Below are 18,945 nucleotides of genomic sequence, written 5' to 3'. Positions count from 1 at the left end.
CATACCTTACTATGATTATTTGGGTTTTAGGACAAGATCTTAAGACTCCCCTCGTAGGGACGTTGGTTCTTATTGAGATGGAATATATAACGTCTAAAGAAAATGTACCGTGTTTGTATAAGAATGTCGGCTAATGCAAAACCCCAAAATTAAATAATGGTTTGTTTGTCAATTTAAACTATATAGCAAGTTTGTTTTCTACAGAATAGTACTGTAGGGAACATAAAGAAACGGCACAATTACGTGGAATTACGTATATAAGTGCATCAAGTGCATTTTAAACATACGTGTTTAACCAGGCGCCATTATTATTCTTGACCCAGCTGGCAATGTAAATTCGTTATCTCTTGCAACTTTACAAAGATGTATAATTGTATATGATTAATAATCATATGAACAGAAAACCGTATGTAAACAACATGTGTTGATCGTCTAAATATATACTGTAGAATCCGGACACAAAATGCGTGCCTTGATCTGGACCTTATCGACTATATTGACGTCAGCTGTCTTCGTTATCGTGACTTTATGTTACTTAAAAAGTTATGCAAACAAATGAGAGATCAAATTTGAAGCGGCAACATTCTACTTTTACCTTCTTAAACTTAACGTCGACATACGTTATGCTTGTAAACACCGTTTGAACTAAGTAGAAAATTAATATTTTATGTGTATATTATGTTTGTAAATTGATGAAATCGTTACAATAGACATATTTAAAATGCCGACAAAAAGCTCATAAGTGATGATGTGTGGACAAGTTCATTTTGTTCATAACGATTTTACAACCACTTTTTAATGTCCTTTGCCCTCAAGACGGTTCTGCGGTAGATTCTTTTTACTTAAATAAATATTTAACTTTCCGCGCTTAAAAACTGGACCGATATTTTCATAAATGATCTTATGTTTTAAGTACATGTTACACATATTCGATGAATACAAACAATTAATAAATTAAGCATGGTGCTTGGATGTTGATTCTTCTGCCAAAACTGCATCGAAACATTTCTCAGTCTTACAATATTCGATAAGACGGGGCCGTATGTAAGGCTTTTGGTTCTGAATTCGCGGTGTCCGTCAAATGACGAACTGGTCACCCAGCCGTTAACGATGATGGACTTCTGGTGCGCTATAAGTTCAAATTCTGTCGATTTTTTAGGATTTAAATCGGGACTACTTTGACCCATATAGCCGCTAAAATGGCACCTGGCAATTTTTTTTAGATTTGACCGACATCAGTAAACGTGACACAGACTGTTGCTTATGGAATCTTATCAGTTAGAGAATAGAGAAGTCCAACGCTCCTTTATATCATCTATATTTTACGTGCTGATATAACGGGACCACGTGGAAAAAGTGTGCATGACTGATCTGAAATCTCATTGCAACCTATTTTGTGCAAGTTTAATCATATGAACAAAATGTGAATATACCGATACAACTACCGCGAAGCCATACTGCTGCTTTCCATTCCGGCTGATTTGTGTCATCACGCTGTGGCGGGCTTATGAGTCGGAATGTCACCAATACGACAACAAGCAAAACGATACATATACACTTTATAACGCCGAAATTATTGCCTCATGTCATACTTGTGGTATCGGTGCTTTTATGTCGATCTGGCAGGTGTTTTTATCGTTTTTATTTGAGCTGCGTTCAGAGAAAACTGGGCTTAATGCATGTGCGTAAAATGTCGTCCCAGATTAGCCTGTGCAGTTTGCACAGGCTAATAAAGTACGACACTTTCCGCTTTAATGGTATTTTTAGTTTCAAGGAAGTCTCTCCTTACAGAAAAGCAAGTTTAGGCGGAAAGTTTCGTCCCTGATTAACCTGTGCAGACTGCACAGGCTAATCTGGGATGACGCTTTACGCACATGCATTAAGCCCAGTTTTCTCAGAACAAGGCTCATTTGTATTAGCGTGTTGGTGGGTGAGACGATCGCAAACATGACGACACGTAAGAACGACAAATATACCCGTATTGTCGTATCGGTGCCTCTTTTTAGTTCTGGCGGGTATGTTTGTCGTTTTGGTCGAAATAACAGTATGTCAGCAATTCATACACTCAGTCCGTATAGTCAGCATATATAGCAAGTGCATATAGAACATTATCATATGTGTGTATCGCATTGATCTTTAATTCCATATGAGTCATTATGTTGTTGATGTTTGTAATCTTAAAGTCTTGGGACGATTTATAACATTTTTACTTGATTGCCTTCTTTTATTTTAGGAAATTGAATCACGTTTCTAGAAAAAGATAATTTCAAATATTTATCTTAACTCTGGCTTAAGTTTAGGTATGCCAACTTCAAAAGGGGTGAATCATAATTTAGTTGTGTCGTTTAACTCGAGCTTGTCTGTCTGCATAGCATACCGTATTCTTTTATGTCGTTATATAGCATTGCTGCAAATAAGCACAGAGAAAGTTTCTTTAACGACTGATGACGTGTGGCGTGGTGTTAAAGTCGTTATGTACATTTGAAACTAAAATGAGACAGATATTGAACAACGGAGTCATTGTCGTGATGGCCGAATTGGGAGCGCAATTCCGCAATACCACTTGCTGACCTTGTTTTTATGTGAGATAAGGCGTTCACTTTCAGAATAAGTATCATTTGATCTTGTGAAACAAAGGGTCTCACGTCGTCATCATGCAAGCTCTGGTCGTTTTCATCTCGGCTTTAGTGGTGTGCTACGTAAGTCGTACATATTTTGATGCACACATGTGCTTAAAATGTCGGTCAACATGTTCTATGCATGACATTAGATTATTGTATTAGACCTATATTCAACATAAAGCTAGGTTGGCTTTTTGGTCAATGTGAATTTACAATATATAAGAAATCCTATACAAAGTGACTTCAAAGTAATTGCATCCCGCGAATTATTGCTTTAATGTGTATCATTATTATATCTGAATTGTTATTATGATTGTTATTGCTATCATTATTCTTACTATTATAATTTGAGTCGCATTCTGAGAAAACTGGGCATAATGCTTGTGAGTAAATTGTCATCCCAGATTAGCCTGTGCAGTTCGCACAGGCTAATCAGGGACGACACTTTCCGTTTTTATGACATTTTTCGATTAAATGAAATCTCTTCTTAGCAAAAATTCAATTTAGGCGGAAAGTGTCGTCCTTGATTAGCCTATGTGGACTGAACAGGCTAATCTGGGACGACACTTTACGCACATGCATTATGCATAGTTTTCCCAGAACACGACTCATTTCATTAGTAAAGCGATATTTATAAAAGTGTTCCAATAGGGCTACTCGGTATTGTGTTTCTCTGACCGCTAGTATATATAGAATGAATGCGAGAACAAGAGAAGAGTGGGCGAAAAACGATATCATGATGCGAGATGGAAAGTTATTAATCACGGTCTCGCATGGTAATCTCGTATTATCACATATTGGGCTAGTGTTTTGGAATCGTTATTTCGCTATTCGTGTCGTGTTCTCATATTTCCGCCCTCGTTATCCCGGAAACGAAAATGCAAAGAAGCAATGTGGCCCTATCGGAACATCGTTGTAGTAACCTTGGAAACAGTACGACTTTAAAATTAACAGGTGTATTTATTGTTTTTTTAATCAGAAGCATTATAGTCTGTGCTAATAATCCTGAAACGTGGATTGCAACTATCAATAGGACATAGCTTTGCGTCAAACACGCACAATTCATCAGGTTTCAGACATGGACTAAATGCCCATAATGTGTCCATTTTCAAGGGTGCTACCACACATCGTCCCCACAGCACGCACGCCCACACAGGGCACCACACAACCCAGCCGCATGAACCCGGCGAGTTCGAGACCATATCGTTTCAGTTTTCGTTTCAAACGGTAAGTTCCACTAGTTGAACATCTGTTTATAGTGTAAATTGAGATTAAATGAGATAAATCCTCAGTATTCGCGACATTTATGTGCATATAATAACCGGTCATTTGTGCAGTTATCCTGTTATTCTAAGTTTACATTTCATTGCTATTTTAAAAACTCACTATAAGAGGGCTCGAATGATAACATTGTCTCACACGTACATGTATATATGCCTTTATTAAGCAAAACAGAGTCGATAAATCAACATTACCTGAATAAAAAATGATTTATGAACAAAATATATTAATTTTGCCGTTTCAAAAACCTATTTATGAGCCTCGCTTCGGGAAATCCATGTGTGTTAAGTGTCGTTCAAGAGTAGTCCGCGCAGTCCGCATAGGCTTATCAGGGAAGACTTTTATCGTTTTTATGGAAATTCTATCTGTTCTTCCAGGGTCACCTCCTAGTAAAAGTCCATCCCGACAAGAACACGCTAAACTGCTACATCGCAACACTTAGTGACGCTGAGCACGCGCAGATCCATACCGACGCCGGCATGAGGGCCGTTGAGGTAGGGTCATTGACTCACATGCATATAATAGAGCATCGCTGTTGAGAAACGTGTTTAATGCATGCTCGTCAAGTGTCGTTCAAGAGGAATTTCCTCAAGAAGAATTTTCCTTTGAGACGAAAAATAAACCAAAAGCGGAAAGTATCGTCAATTATCATCCAAAACATAACGCACATGCATTAAACCCACTTTTCAGAAAACGACGCTCAATTTTGATACAATTGTATACATCTATATAACTCTTGACATGAAAGGGAATTCCCCGTCATGTGTACTAAGCAATCCCATTATTTGAATAATATCTCGTACGAATGCAATGTATACCACTTTAACATACGCATTTCGACTACTGTCATTCTTATTTGATTAATCTTTTATGAATTACCATTTTAGCTTTTGGATTTTACACGTTTGGAAGTTAAATAAACACACGCGTTAAGTGTGTTTTTTAGTACCCAAAGCGTACGCGGTTATGTGTGTGGTGGTAATTTTATGGGATTAAGCAACACGTGTAAAAGCTAAGGAGGATTTGTTTTAATATGACAAAACCCGGATCTGTCAGATCTCTTGTAAAATCTGCGGACTATGAGTTAGATTTCACGTTAAGATGACCTTTTGCAGAACCAATCAAATAATTGAACGAAAAATATTGCACAGACTAGTCAAAAATTAAAATTTGTCGTACGAAATATAAATACCAGTTGAGTGGTTAACAACCGTAATATATGAATCATTCGGGAAAGTAAAATACTACTCAACAGGACTATTATTTTTGCCAAATGCTGTATCGTTTGACCTATTTAACTTCCATATTGCCTTGAACGTTTATTGAACGTGATCTTCAATAAGAAGTATTCACAGACACAGTTTAATTTTATTTTGATATTGATTCCCCAAAAATAATTAGATTAAAAAAGGTTTATTTAATTAAATTGTCACGTAATCGAATGTACTTAGTGAAAATAAAACAAGTCTCTGATGTCTAAAATATTTCTTTTATTTTTCTCTATTCCCTAACACCAAAATTGTACTTATAGTCAAAACGAATAATTTCGAAGTCAAGGTAAATAACATAACATGAATAATTCCTAAGAGAAAGCGAGGTCCTGTCTGCCTATTTTGAGGGTTATTTATACCAATTCCGTTACGTACTCGCCTAATTCGTGACCCACGCCTGTCATCAAGTAATGGACGTCAAACGTGTGTATCTTGGCGTATATAGACAGATGATGTATCATCCCTGCGGATTTTACACCTCCTGTACTCGCGGGTCCCTATTTAATTTGACAAGCCAATTTGTATTCACACCTGGAAAACGTATCGGAATGTCGGTCCTCCCCGCTTAAAGGGATCTTTTCACGCTTTGGTAAATTGACAAAATTGAAAAAAGTTGTTTCAGATTCGCAAATTTTCGTTTTAGGTATGATATTTGTGAGGAAACAGTAATACTGAACATTTACCATGGTCTAATATAGCCATTATATGCATCTTTTGACGATTTTAAAACCTAAACATTATAAAGCGTTGCAACGCGAAACGATTGAATAATTTGGAGAGTTCTGTTTTTGTCGTTAAATTTTGTGAAACTACGAAGATTGCTTATATAAGGTATAAAATACGACAAATATGTGTACTTGGCGGAATAGCTCAGTAGGCTAAAGCGTTTTTACTTCAGGACTCTGGCAGGACTCCAGGGGTCACTGGTTCGAAAACCTGCTCCGGGCAATGTTCTTTTCCTTTTTTTAATTTTATTCTTGATTTTTTACTGGAGCTTTAACGATCCAATGTTTACATTTATCAATATAAAGCATTTAATGAATAAGTAAAAAAATGCCAAAATCTGTGAAAAGGCCCCTTTAATGTATTTACTAATTGTTTATATGCATTTTGCGATTCTTATACTTTACGCATCGGAATGTCGCGTTTCTTCCCTCTTAATGTATCTACTAATTGTTTATGTGTATTTTACGACATTACTGAAATATATCTATTATCTTTTCATGAAATAAACGCCTAATGTATTTAGTAATTGTTTATATGTATTTTGCGAGTCCCGATTCTTATGTTTTCTGTTCGTTACATATTACTGAAATATTTCTATTAACTTTTCATAAAATAAACCCATAAAAGTAATATACTCATTATAACCCATTACATTACACATCTCCATAATCAATTTTTCAAATTTCATTACATCCTACCCGAAGATTCTATTTCCTAAATTAGTTTGTTTATACAACAATAACACGACAATAACAACACAATAATGTACAATGAGATAAATTCTGTTATTATATATATTATTACGTTCATTTATATGTCCCTTAATATATTATAATGTACAATTATAATGTACATTACGTTACACAACTCACTCTTTCAAATGAATTTTTTCTTATTTCATGATATGAAAAAATTATGATGATGTCAAAAATGTAATCATGAGATCTGTACGAAGATAAGATATTGTATTACTCTGAACCAACGAGATTCCAAAAATATTTCCTGTTATGATGTAATGATTGAACATATTAAGAGGTTCGAGAAGTAACATGACATGTATTGCACTATATAAACATATGAAATATGAGTTGTGACAGTACTGTAACTGAGTGAATACAATATAATCATGAGTAAATAGATTGGAATTTTTTTTTTTTTTTTTTTTTAATGTCTATTACCAAGTTTACGTCGTTTGTTTTCTAGTAGTATTTGTCTGTATCTCTGTATGTGTGGTAACTGATGTGATGCATGAATGAGGGCTATATCTGGTTATGTCAACTGTGTAAAACAAAATGTACATACATGTGCGTTGTTGAAAGTTCTGTATGGTGTGCCACATGTTGGATGATATTTAAGATTACAGCAAGGTGTTTGTACTGCTGCTATGCTATGTTGTGAACAGAACTTACATAAAAGTTTTGATGAAAATTGATAACGTCTTTGACGTTGGTGGCCTTGCGTGAAATATTGTTGGATGCGGTTATGCCAAATGTAGTTATAAAATAATGTATTTCTTCTAATTGAGTTTCTTTAATAGGTAAAGTAATGGAAATTGGCGATTGAAAATTAAATTCTTTGTAGAATCTAAAAAATGATTGAAAGAAAATCGAATTAGTAATCCAAAAAGTAATGTGTACAAAGAGGTCAACGAGGTACATGGTTAATAAATGAAATATATAGTTATAAAATAAGGAAATGTTTATATCCGTTTTGTCAGTGGACAGTACAGTTCTTGTAGGTTGTTTTAGCGGACAATAAAGTTAGTGTAGCTTGGCGTCAGCGAACAATGTTGTTCTTGTAGAGTTGGCGTCAGCGGATGATGGAGGTCTTGTAGACTGGGTGATATTGGACGATGGAGCTTCTGTAGACTGGGTGTCGGCAGACGATAAAGTTTGTGAAGTTTGGTGTCAGCGAACAATGTTGTTCTTGTAGAGTTGGCGTCAGCGGATGATGAGTTTCTGGTAGATTGGGCGGCAGCGGTCGGTAGAGTTCTTGTAGTGGTTGGTTTGACTCTGCGGTAGAATAACTCGTGGAATCAAAAATCATTGTTAGATACAGTTCATGGTGTCGACATTAGTCTTGGTAAATTATATACAATATGGTAATAACTAATAACACATATTTCAAACGTTCGTTGCAGATTATAAGAGTGTTCAACGCATCTTGGTTAACTATAGACAACATCTTAATAACACATATTCCAAACGTTCTTTGAAGATTATACGAGTGTTCAACACATATATACAGTCACAATAGACGAATACGGGTGATATATCGATCGATGTAGTAGTGCACTAAACAATGTTCGTAGATTTTAGTCCTTTCAAGTATATTGTTCTGTTCATTATTGACGATAGTAGATAATATCCAGTAAACAGCCCATGGTGCTGTTTATGGTTCACAACTTGGATCAAATGTTAGATAATGATGTTGTTGACAAGTTGTTATCGTCAAGGATCATCATGATGTCGTCGTCTGGAAGGGTTTGTCACCCTCGTAGAGACAGGTATAGGGATGACAGTGTTCTCGGTCGTTGCGGGGGTGCTGAGGGCTTTCTGACCTCAGACACGAGAGGTTCGTGCGCCACATCACAGGAAGCCACGCCCACATAACCCGGGGGACTGATTTCTCCCAGGTGCATATCATCGTTGGCAGATCGGAATTGGGTAATTATGGGACGATTAGATCGGGTCATACGTTTACATTTACAGTAAATAAGGAGTGCTGCACCAGAACTCAGAGCGGTCGCCACACCTATGATAATGTAACCCCATAATGGGAAGTCACCTGATGTCGTGTCAATGTCATTTAATTGTCTGATACTCTGCAGTTTTGTTATTAAAGCTTCCATAGGTATTTCTTTGATGTTTGATAGTTCATGAGGCATTTCGGTTTTAGTGAAATTAACGAGAGAGGTATGGAATGGTTTCCAAATGGAAGAACCCTTAAAGGTAGGTAAGTCGAGTTTGTCGGTCTGAAGCCGGGTTTGACTGGAGTTAATGTACAAAGCATTTAATGTAAAGTGTTCATTGTATGCGCGACAGTTCATGGGTACATTAACAATGTCTATGGGAGCGATGGCGCGAGCGGATATTTTATTTTGGGAATGGTCTTGACATATCGTCACGAGGCGTAGGTCTTGTCTAGAGACTATCGCCCAGTTACCAGATCCTAAATATTTGGCATCAGGTAAGACGGTGTTAGGGTGTATGATCACCTTGCAATAATTCTTTATGTGTTGAGTGTTGTTAATCATAATGGCTATGACGCATAATTTAGACATGTCCACTTGGTAGAATGGAGATTGTACGTCACATGTACGTCGCGCTTGACAAGTTTTCAGTTCATGATTTGTCAATAGGCAGTAGTGATTTCGCGCTTGATCAATCAAGAAGCCCTTAGCTTCAAGTTCGTATCTAGCGGACATGTTATAGTGGATCTTATTGTCATTGATAGTTTCGTTAGCGGGTGAGTAGGGCATATCGAAATTGAATACTTCATATACCTCGAAGGAAGCTCCTATCTCGAGGAGAGGGATGTCCATTGTAATGATAATAGTAGTAGGTGACATTATGACGGTCGTTGAGGTAGATTGGTAATAATGCCATAGTTGGTAGTTGTACATTATTAGGCAATTTTGTCGCAATGTCTAATAGTACGTCTTTCAGGTGAATAGGTGAAATAAGAGATGGAAAAAGTTTGCCAGTGCTGAGCATATTAAGTTGTCCTTTAAAAGTTTCTAGATATAGTGATGCGTGGAAAACAGCCTGACGTAATTCATCAATCATGATCTTCAGGAAGTTGTAATTAACCGTATAATCTTGAACAGCATGGGTCATTGCCTGTAAACGTTCATATGTGTGCATGATTTTTTCGTCAAGTTGTCTGAGGGTAGATATCAGAGTGTAAATGGAGTGGCGATTCTCATTATGTGTTGTTGGGTAACATTGAGAATGGATAAACTATTTTGTAACACATGGATAATAGTTTTCTGGCTTTCTTGAAGTTGATTAACGTGCGTTTGAATATTACGGATGTCAGAATCGTCAGCTGTGCCGAAAAGAAATTTAAAGAATCCGCCTAGGGGTAACAATGAGCGTTTCTGGGTATGACTGAGCGTTTTATAATCTAGATAACTGTCAAGTACGTTGTCATGGTCAGAACGGATGTATCCGATTTTTGATGGAGTTGTGCTAATGATTGTTCAAAGGCGTCCGTTTGTAATAGTAGATCATTACGTTTGAATTGGAACATCATGACTTTCGTGGTATTTGTGATATCATTTAGTCTTGTTTCAAGTTGGGTAAGAAATGTAGAGAAAACGGTGGTATCGAGAAGTAGGGCTATTTGCCAATGAGCTCTGGTCACAGACACTTCGTTAACTTTTTGAAATATAACATTTTCGTTAATCTCAAGTCCCCCGATCATGCGCAACGATAATATCAAAACAAATGATGGCAACATCATCTGAAATATTACAAAGAAGAAGTATATTATCCGATTTGGTTACTAACTAAATGCTTTTTACATAACTTGGGGTCATTCAAGCGTGTAGACGTCAACGTTGCTCGTGTGGTCGTTACGGTAAATATTACATATGATCAGCTATTGCCTCTAGGCACGTGAAAATCACTTTCTTAATAGATTTATTAGATCTTTGACGTTGTCGTATGGATTTTCTTTTTTTGTGCTTAATAGCTATTTCATCAATTTGCATGTGATTATCGGTCGAATCGGTGTCCGATTGACGTGGGGGCGGATATTGTTGTTCAGCCCTATCGTATTGACGCGTGTCAGATTCGCTAGAGTTTGACGCATTGTATTTGAATTGTTTTTTTCCGTAAATGTTTTTGCAATTCCGCTAAAGCGATGTCTTCCTCCTCGTCAGAATTGACCCGAATTTGGCGGGTTTGCCTAGTAATGATAGGTAATCCTTGTATTGATTTACTTAAATCACTATCAGACTCACTATTTTCGGCAAAAGCTAAATTTGCTTTCCTTATGGGGCGTCCCATATTAGTATTTGATATAGGCCACTCATTTATATTAACATGTCTTATTTGGTCAGCATGAACTTTAATAGTTGAGTTGTCTAATTGATTCTTTATTACGTATGTTAACGATGATTTTTGTTCGATAATACGATAATATGGTCTCCATTTACTGTCTAATTTATTTGTACGGTGTAAGTTCTTATAGTAAACGGGGTCGTTAATTTCGAATTTGGTGTCTTTTGTATTTTTATTCGCATATTCGGCTTGTTTATCTTTAGATTTTTGAATTTGTGCACACACCTTTTTAAATGATTTGTGTTGTTCTTCTAATATTATTTTATGATAATCTTCACCGTGATATTTACGCCTAGGTTTTAACAAATTGTCTATTGGAAGAATGGGGTCTCTGTTAAATACTAAAAAGAAAGGCGAATGTTTTGATGTCTCTGAATGGGAAAATCGCATAGCTGCCAAAGACATGTTTAAATGTAAATCCCATTGTTGTACGTTTTCTTGAACGCGTTTTGATAGTATATTGTTCATAGTCGAGTGAGAGCGCTCATTTTTGCCGTTAGCTTCCGGGTGATATGTGGACGTTTTGACATGTTGGATATTCATGGATTTTAATGTTTCTGTAAACGCCGTACTAGTAAACTCTTTACCATTATCGGTAATTATCCTTATGGGACATGAACGACGACAATAAATTTCGTTTACTGACAGGTGTATTACGCTATCAGAAGATTTATCCCGCGACGGAAACGCCTCTATATATCCTGAAATTTGATCCACGAAACATATTACATATCTATTTCCGGAAAGCGTTGTTGGGTATGGTCCGCATATATTTATGGAAACGACCGAGAAAGGGAATGGTGGTATTGCGGTTTCTGATGATACGGGAGCTTTAATTGCTTTCAAGTTTCTAGTTTGACAGACGATGCATTTCGACACGTAATCATGCAATTCTTTGAACATTTTAGGCCAATAATATTTCTCTTTTATGGTATGAAAAAGTCTTTGAGAACCACCATGTCCATTTTCGTCATGATATTGATTAATAATAAAACCTGTCAGGTGTTTAGGTACAAAAAGCCTAAAGGTAGGTTCTTCATCGACGCTCGATATATAGTATAATATCCCATCAACCATAATAAATGTATCATCTTCGTGTTTGTTTTGTTTTCCTAATTTTAATCTCGTTTTAATCTCACATATGTGTGGGTCTTTTCCTCGTTCAATTTCCATGTTACAATCGTTTATTTTATCGGGTTCGATTGTCTCGTTATTTATAACCGTTTGTGGGATCGTGCTATTATCAATTACTTGTCTGTGATCGATATGCGTAGAGTCAATTACATTAATTTCGCGCGTCTGGTTTTGTCCATTTATTTCCGAACTAATCGTATAATGTTTATCGTTAATATCTAATTCTATTTCCGTTTGTTCGTCTCGGTCATTCGTTATTTTGGTGTTTGGGGGTCGGCTTAGAAAGTCGGCAATCATATTCTTTTTTCTCGATATATACTCAATTTTGCAATTGTAACCTGCTATACTTAAGGCCCATAATTGTATTTTCTTGTTTTGCATCGGAGACTCAAGAAGGAATTTTAACGGGCGATGATTCGTTTTGATAACAAATTCGGCGTTGTGTAAATAATGGTGTAATTTATTTAGACTGTAAAATATGCTGTAACATTCTTTCTCAATAGTACTATATTTACATTGTGTTGGGTTTAATCGGTGTGATAGAAAGAATATCGGTTTTCCCCTACATAATCTCCGGTTTCATTATCCCCGCATTTTTGAGTTAAGCAAGATCCAATGCATTTATCCGAAGCATCTGTATACAGAATATAACCTTTATTCGGGTCCGGATAGGAAAGGTAAGGAATTTGCGTGAATGAGTCTTTTAATTGTAAGAAACTATCTTCACATTGTTTTGACCATGTAAATGGGACATTCTTTCTCGTGAGATTAATGAGAGGCTCTACTACTTCTGAATACGACGGACAGAATCTCCTATAAAATCCCGCTGCACCTAAGATAGATCGTACATCGCGTACGCACTTTGGCCTAGGGAATTGTCGGATCGCTTCTACTTTTAATGGATCTGGCCTTATACCGTTTTGATCTATAATGAAGCCTAGGTATCTAGTCTCTCTTTGTAAGAATTGACATTTCGATAGTTTAAGCTTTAGGTTATGCTTACTGAGACTTTGCAGTACTGTATCTACGTGTGATAAATGAGATTGTAAGTCAGGTGAAAATATTAGAATATCATCCAAATATGCAACGGCGAATCCTTCACAACCCTTAAGTACTTTATTAGCTAATTCTTGAAATATCGATCCCGCCCCAGACGCACCGAATGGCATGACGTTAAAGTGAAATAGACCCCTGAACCCTGAAGCAAAAGCCGTTTTTTCTCTGTCTTCTTTTATATGTATTTGCCAATAACCCGATATTAAATCTAAACTGGTGAAATATTTACTTTTCCCTAATAACGCCAATATATCATCGATTAATGGTAATGGATAAGCAATTGGTTTTGTAATTTTGTTAAGCTGTCTGAAATCGACGCAAAACCATTTCTCTTCTTTATGATCTTTATTTGAATCAAGGTTATTTTTCTTTTTGTCTACTAAAACAATAGGGAAACTCCACGGACTTCTTGATGGGCTTATTATGTTTGCCGCTAACATTTCGTCAATAGCTTTATCTATGAATACCTTATTGTTTAATGGTGTTCGATACGGCCTTAATTTAATGGGAGGATGGTCCCCTGTATCGATGTTAAATTCCATCGCTGTAGTTTGTGTTAGTTCTAAATTATTTCTTGCGAAGAGAGTTCTGTGTTTTAAGAGTATTGGACGAATATTTTCTATTTGATCTCCAGCGACATGTAAATCTGATAGGATCTCATCTTTAGACAAGCCTGATTTGGGTGTATTGTTTTTGATAACGCTTTCGATAGAACATATTTCATTATCTTGGATAGATTGAAGTTGGCCTATGGGACAATTACGTTTTAGTCTAATCGTTTTATGGGTATTGTTTATAATTAGAATAGGGAATTTACGATCACGCGTTGCCTTGACTACTGAGATAACGATTGTTAAACCGGGTTCGTTATCAAAGAAAGAATAACTTATTCCAGTAAAGTCATAATTTTGATTTGAGCGTAAGCCGTTTCTTTTAGTCTTGGCAAGGAGTCTATATGCAGTTTGTGGTTTAAGAACGGTATGTCTAGTTAGCCTCGCTATTATCGAAAGGTGTACATCTTCTTCCAGAGGTACATAACAATCTTTTATTCTTAAACATCCTAGATCAAAGTATAAACGGACACCGTTATCTTGTAAGAAATCTCTCCCTAGTGTTACGTTCCTATTAATGTTTTCAACGACAAAAAATGGATGTTCAATATATATACTCCCTATTTTAAATTTTAATTTTACATTCCCGCGAACGTATAGCGAGTTACCATCGACCGCCTTTAGATTAATTTTTGTCATTTTAAGTTGTTGTTTGTGTTTTAATAGATCATAAGCTATTTTACTAATTACGGAAAGTTCCGCACCAGAATCTATCAAGCTCCTAAATTTACAATTTCCTATTGAAATGAGGCAAGAATTTGGGTTTCCACACAAAGCAATATTATACGTCTTTACGTTTCCGTCGTTACCATAGACCCCTTTTTGGTAAGACGTTCCTAGTTTTTTTTATTAAGGTATGGTTTTCTTTGAGTACATTCTCTACTGAAGTGTCCCAATTTTCCACAATTCCAACAGTCTATTTTGTCTTTCCAATTTTTGTCATATTCGTTCTTACGTGCGTAACTGTTTTGACCTACCGTGTATGCATTTATTTCGTTTTTCCTACGTCTACAGTCTTGTATAACATGACCCTGTCTCTTGCAATACCTGCAAGTGTTTGATTGTCTCAAATGATCGATTTCCATGGGAACAGGTCTATTAAGTGGTGTTTGAACTTGATTATGACTCAAATGTGACCTTAATTCGAATCTTGCTCTAACATTTTGTTCGGCTAATGCGGAATTGACTGCTAACGCTAAAGTAGTTGGATTTTCTTGCATTAATTTAAGGCGTAAATAATCATGTCTCAGGCCGTCAATGAAAGTTCCAATTAACTGACTTTCGATCATCTCGAGGTTATCCTCAACATTTTCACACGCTTCACTAGATAAAGACAGGAGTCTTTCCGCGAATAAATGGACATTTTCGTCGGGTTGTTGTTTGATTGTTTTTAAGAGAGCGAGAGCATAATGAGGGTCCTGGATTTCTGCGAATCTTATCTTAAGTTCATTTTTTAAGGTTGCCCATAAATCATCAGGAAAATCAGTAAAATACCTCTGAATGTAATCGCTAACAAGTCCCCTACTGAATTGGTAAGCTACTAACTTCACTTGATCCCCCGCCAAACGTGAAAGTATCCCATATTTCTCTATGTTTTTGATCCAATTTTTGTATTCTTTAGGATTTCCGTCATAAGTTTGAATTACCTGTGAGACGCTTTGAGTTCCGATAGCATTTGTTACTCCTCTTATTTGTTCGCTTAAATTTTGAAAGAATTGTGGAACCGCTTGATCTGCCATCTTAGATAATTAACCATAGGAAAATAAGTCAGTCACTCACCGAATATTTGCCCGTTCGTTGTGGAGGTCCGGCACGTCTTCTTCCCTCTGGCCCGTGAAAGAAGTGGTACTCCCGGTTGATCATGGTCACGGCACCAGTTAAACACGTGTCACGTAATCGAATGTACTTAGTGAAAATAAAACAAGTCTCTGATGTCTAAAATATTTCTTTTATTTTTCTCTATTCCCTAACACCAAAATTGTACTTATAGTCAAAACGAATAATTTCGAAGTCAAGGTAAATAACATAACATGAATAATTCCTAAGAGGAAGCGAGGTCCTGTCTGCCTATTTTGAGGGTTATTTATACCAATTCCGTTACGTACTCGCCTAATTCGTGACCCACGCCTGTCATCAAGTAATGGACGTCAAACGTGTGTATATTGGCGTATATAAACAGATGATGTATCATCCCTGCGGATTTTACACCTCCTGTACTCGCGGGTCCCTATTTAATTTGACAAGCCAATTTGTATTCACACCTGGAAAACGTATCGGAATGTCGGTCCTCCCCGCTTAATGTATTAACTAATTGTTTATATGCATTTTACGAGTCACGATTCTTATATTTTACGCATCGGAATGTCGCGTTTCTTCCCTCTTAATGTATCTAATAATTGTTTATGTGTATTTTACGACATTACTGAAATATATCTATTATCTTTTCATGAAATAAACGCCTAATGTATTTAGTAATTGTTTATATGTATTTTGCGAGTCCCGATTCTTATGTTTTCTGTTCGTTACATATAACTGAAATATTTCTATTAACTTTTCATAAAATAAACCCATAAAAGTAATATACTCATTATAACCCATTACATTACACATCTCCATAATCAATTTTTCAAATTTCATTACATCCTACCCGAAGATTCTATTTCCTAAATTAGTTTGTTTATACAACAATAACACGACAATAACAACACAATAATGTACAATGAGATAAATTCTGTTATTATATATATTATTACGTTAATTTATATGTCCTTTTATATATTATAATGTACAATTATAATGTACATTACGTTACACAATATTATTACGTTCATTTATATGTCCCTTTATATATTAGAATGTACAATTATAATGTACATTACGTTACACAATGGGTCGCATTAATAAAGAAGAATCAGCCCACTATTTGTTTCTATTTACAGTAATCAGACAAAGGAATGTATGCAAATAATACAGTACATCTATTTCAGTTGAGACTGCTCGCCGCGCTGTCTACAGCAACCATGGTTACGGACAAGACGACTCTTGATCAACATGACGTTCAGGCCTGCGGTGCTCACACCACCAAAACACCCAGTTTTTACACCATCATGGCGTAAATGGCCCGAGAGACCTTTACTGGTGTTGCGAAATTGAGTAAAATAAACAAAAATAGTCTCATGTTTGTTCACTGTAAAGGACTGTTTGTTTGTTCACTGTTACAAGGCTCGCGCTCCCGGCGTTCTAAGCCTCGCAACATAAACTTCTCTGTATTCAACGTTAACCTAGTATTCTCTATTATCCCATTTGATTTTTTTCAACGTGACATTTAACATAAATAGTTCTAATAAACTTAACAATAATTTTAATTCAGTCTTAAAAGCGCTTAAAATCTAACGAATGTAACCATGCGTAGTGATAAAAATGTATTTGTTCTGGTACGCAAAATAGTCTTAAAACAAGATGCGTTTGTGAAACACAATGTCCCCCTATATGACGTTTGACCTTGAAGGATGACCTTTACCTTGACCCTTCAACACTCAAAATGTGCAGCTCCATGAGATACACATGCATTTCAAATATAAAATTGCTAGCTTCAATATTGCAGAAGTGACATTACATGAGCAATTTTGACCCATATCTTTGACCTTGAAGGATGACCTTGACCTTTTACCACTCAAAATGTGCAGCTCCATTAGATACACATGCATGCCAAATATCAAGTTGCTATCTTTAATATTGCAAAAGTATTCATAAAATAAGCGAATTGGGCCACATATATTTGACCTCTTACCTTAAAGGATGACCTTGACCGTTCACCACTCAAATTGTGCAGCTCCATGAGATACACATCCATGCCAAATATCAAGTTGCTATCTTCAATATTTCAAAAGTGTTCATAAAATAAGCGATTTGGGCCACATATATTTGACCTCTGACCTTGAAGGATGACCTTGACCTTTCACTTCTCAAAATGTGCAGCTCCATGAGATACACATGCATGCCAAATATCAAGTTGCTATCTTCAATATTGCAAAAGTATTCATAAAATGAACGATTTTGGCCACATATATTTGACCTCTGCCCTTGTAGGATGACCTTGATCTTTCACCACTCAAAATATGCAGCTCCATGAGATACACATGCATGCCAAATATCAAGTTGCTATATTCAATATAGCAAAAGTTATTGCAAAATGTTAAAGTTGGCCCAACCAACCAACCAACAGACTAACCAACAGACCAACAGACAGGTCAAAAACAATATCCCCCACTACTATAGTGGGGGACATAAAAATTCACACACAAACTGTAAAACAACTAAAAATATCACCATATGAATCGATTCAATTTTACGCAGTAACCGAATTGTAACACATTACGACCCCAAAAAGAAGATATCTAATTTTCCTTTAAAATCCATCTAATAATCCATTTAACTCAATATTTGACGATTTTGCATATAGGGTCTTTAATAATTATTTTAGCATAGTTAAATAAAGACCCTTATGCCATCACTATATCCAAATGAGTTTACGAACTCAATAAACTTTCTTCTTCGTTACACGCTACGTCATGTACTCTAATTACTGCTGTTAAAATGAACCGGAGCAGTTTATCAAATAATAGCCGTTGGTAAACTCGGTTGCATTTGCAGATTTCTGCATACAAACATAATTATGTTTAAACTTGCACAATTTTTTATTTGTGTATGGTAAATGCGCTTATTGTACAAGAAAATAATTTAATATATAAATACACAAAGAATGAAAACATTCCATTACACAACAAAAAAATGAGTAGATAATACCCGTGTACAACATGGGACGTTCCGAATTCCAGTGTGGTGCTATTTTAACCATCTTATACTTTACACAGCTCTATGCCTAAAGTGAATTAAATCGGAAAGCAAAGATTTTTTATGAACTGTGCGATATTTGTATGGCTTGTTGTACATTCTTAAATCTCAAAAGTATATGCATGGGTTATAAACAATGCACATTACACGAAATAAGGAAAATGTGATAACTTGACAGTTCAAATATGTCGATATACAGTACATGTACATGTGAAATAAGTTGCGTTTATAATAAATCATCAATTTTTTTTGGGGGGAAATGATGCAATAAGTGTCATTTTCAGCTGATTCATCATTATACGGATGGCGAAAAATTATGTCA

General features: G+C 36.0%; 1 protein-coding gene across 1 annotated transcript; it reads left to right on the top strand.

The window, feature by feature from the left end:
• Positions 1-2,541: 2,541 nt before the first annotated feature.
• Positions 2,542-16,944, top strand: LOC127838959 (uncharacterized). The gene is made up of 4 exons (XM_052367093.1): positions 2,542-2,699; positions 3,735-3,848; positions 4,280-4,396; positions 16,757-16,944. The coding sequence occupies exons 1-4, from the start codon at positions 2,655-2,657 to the stop codon at positions 16,883-16,885; spliced, it is 405 nt and encodes a 134-aa protein (XP_052223053.1). The 5' UTR covers positions 2,542-2,654; the 3' UTR covers positions 16,886-16,944.
• Positions 16,945-18,945: the final 2,001 nt, after the last annotated feature.

This window comes from Dreissena polymorpha, chromosome 7 (assembly GCF_020536995.1).
Source record: "Dreissena polymorpha isolate Duluth1 chromosome 7, UMN_Dpol_1.0, whole genome shotgun sequence".
NCBI lineage: Eukaryota > Metazoa > Mollusca > Bivalvia > Myida > Dreissenidae > Dreissena > Dreissena polymorpha.
The sequence above is the reverse complement of the archived record's forward strand: the minus strand, read 5'-3'. Positions and strand labels throughout refer to the sequence as shown.

Bases quoted from the DNA above. Each gene is read 5' to 3' on its own strand.
- LOC127838959 (XM_052367093.1), top strand. From the start codon at position 2,655: ATGCAAGCTCTGGTCGTTTTCATCTCGGCTTTAGTGGTGTGCTAC. The intron at 2,700-3,734 runs GTAAGTCGTACA...TCCATTTTCAAG, and splicing joins CGGCTTTAGTGGTGTGCTAC to GGTGCTACCACACATCGTCC. The intron at 4,397-16,756 runs GTAGGGTCATTG...CATCTATTTCAG, and splicing joins CCGGCATGAGGGCCGTTGAG to TTGAGACTGCTCGCCGCGCT.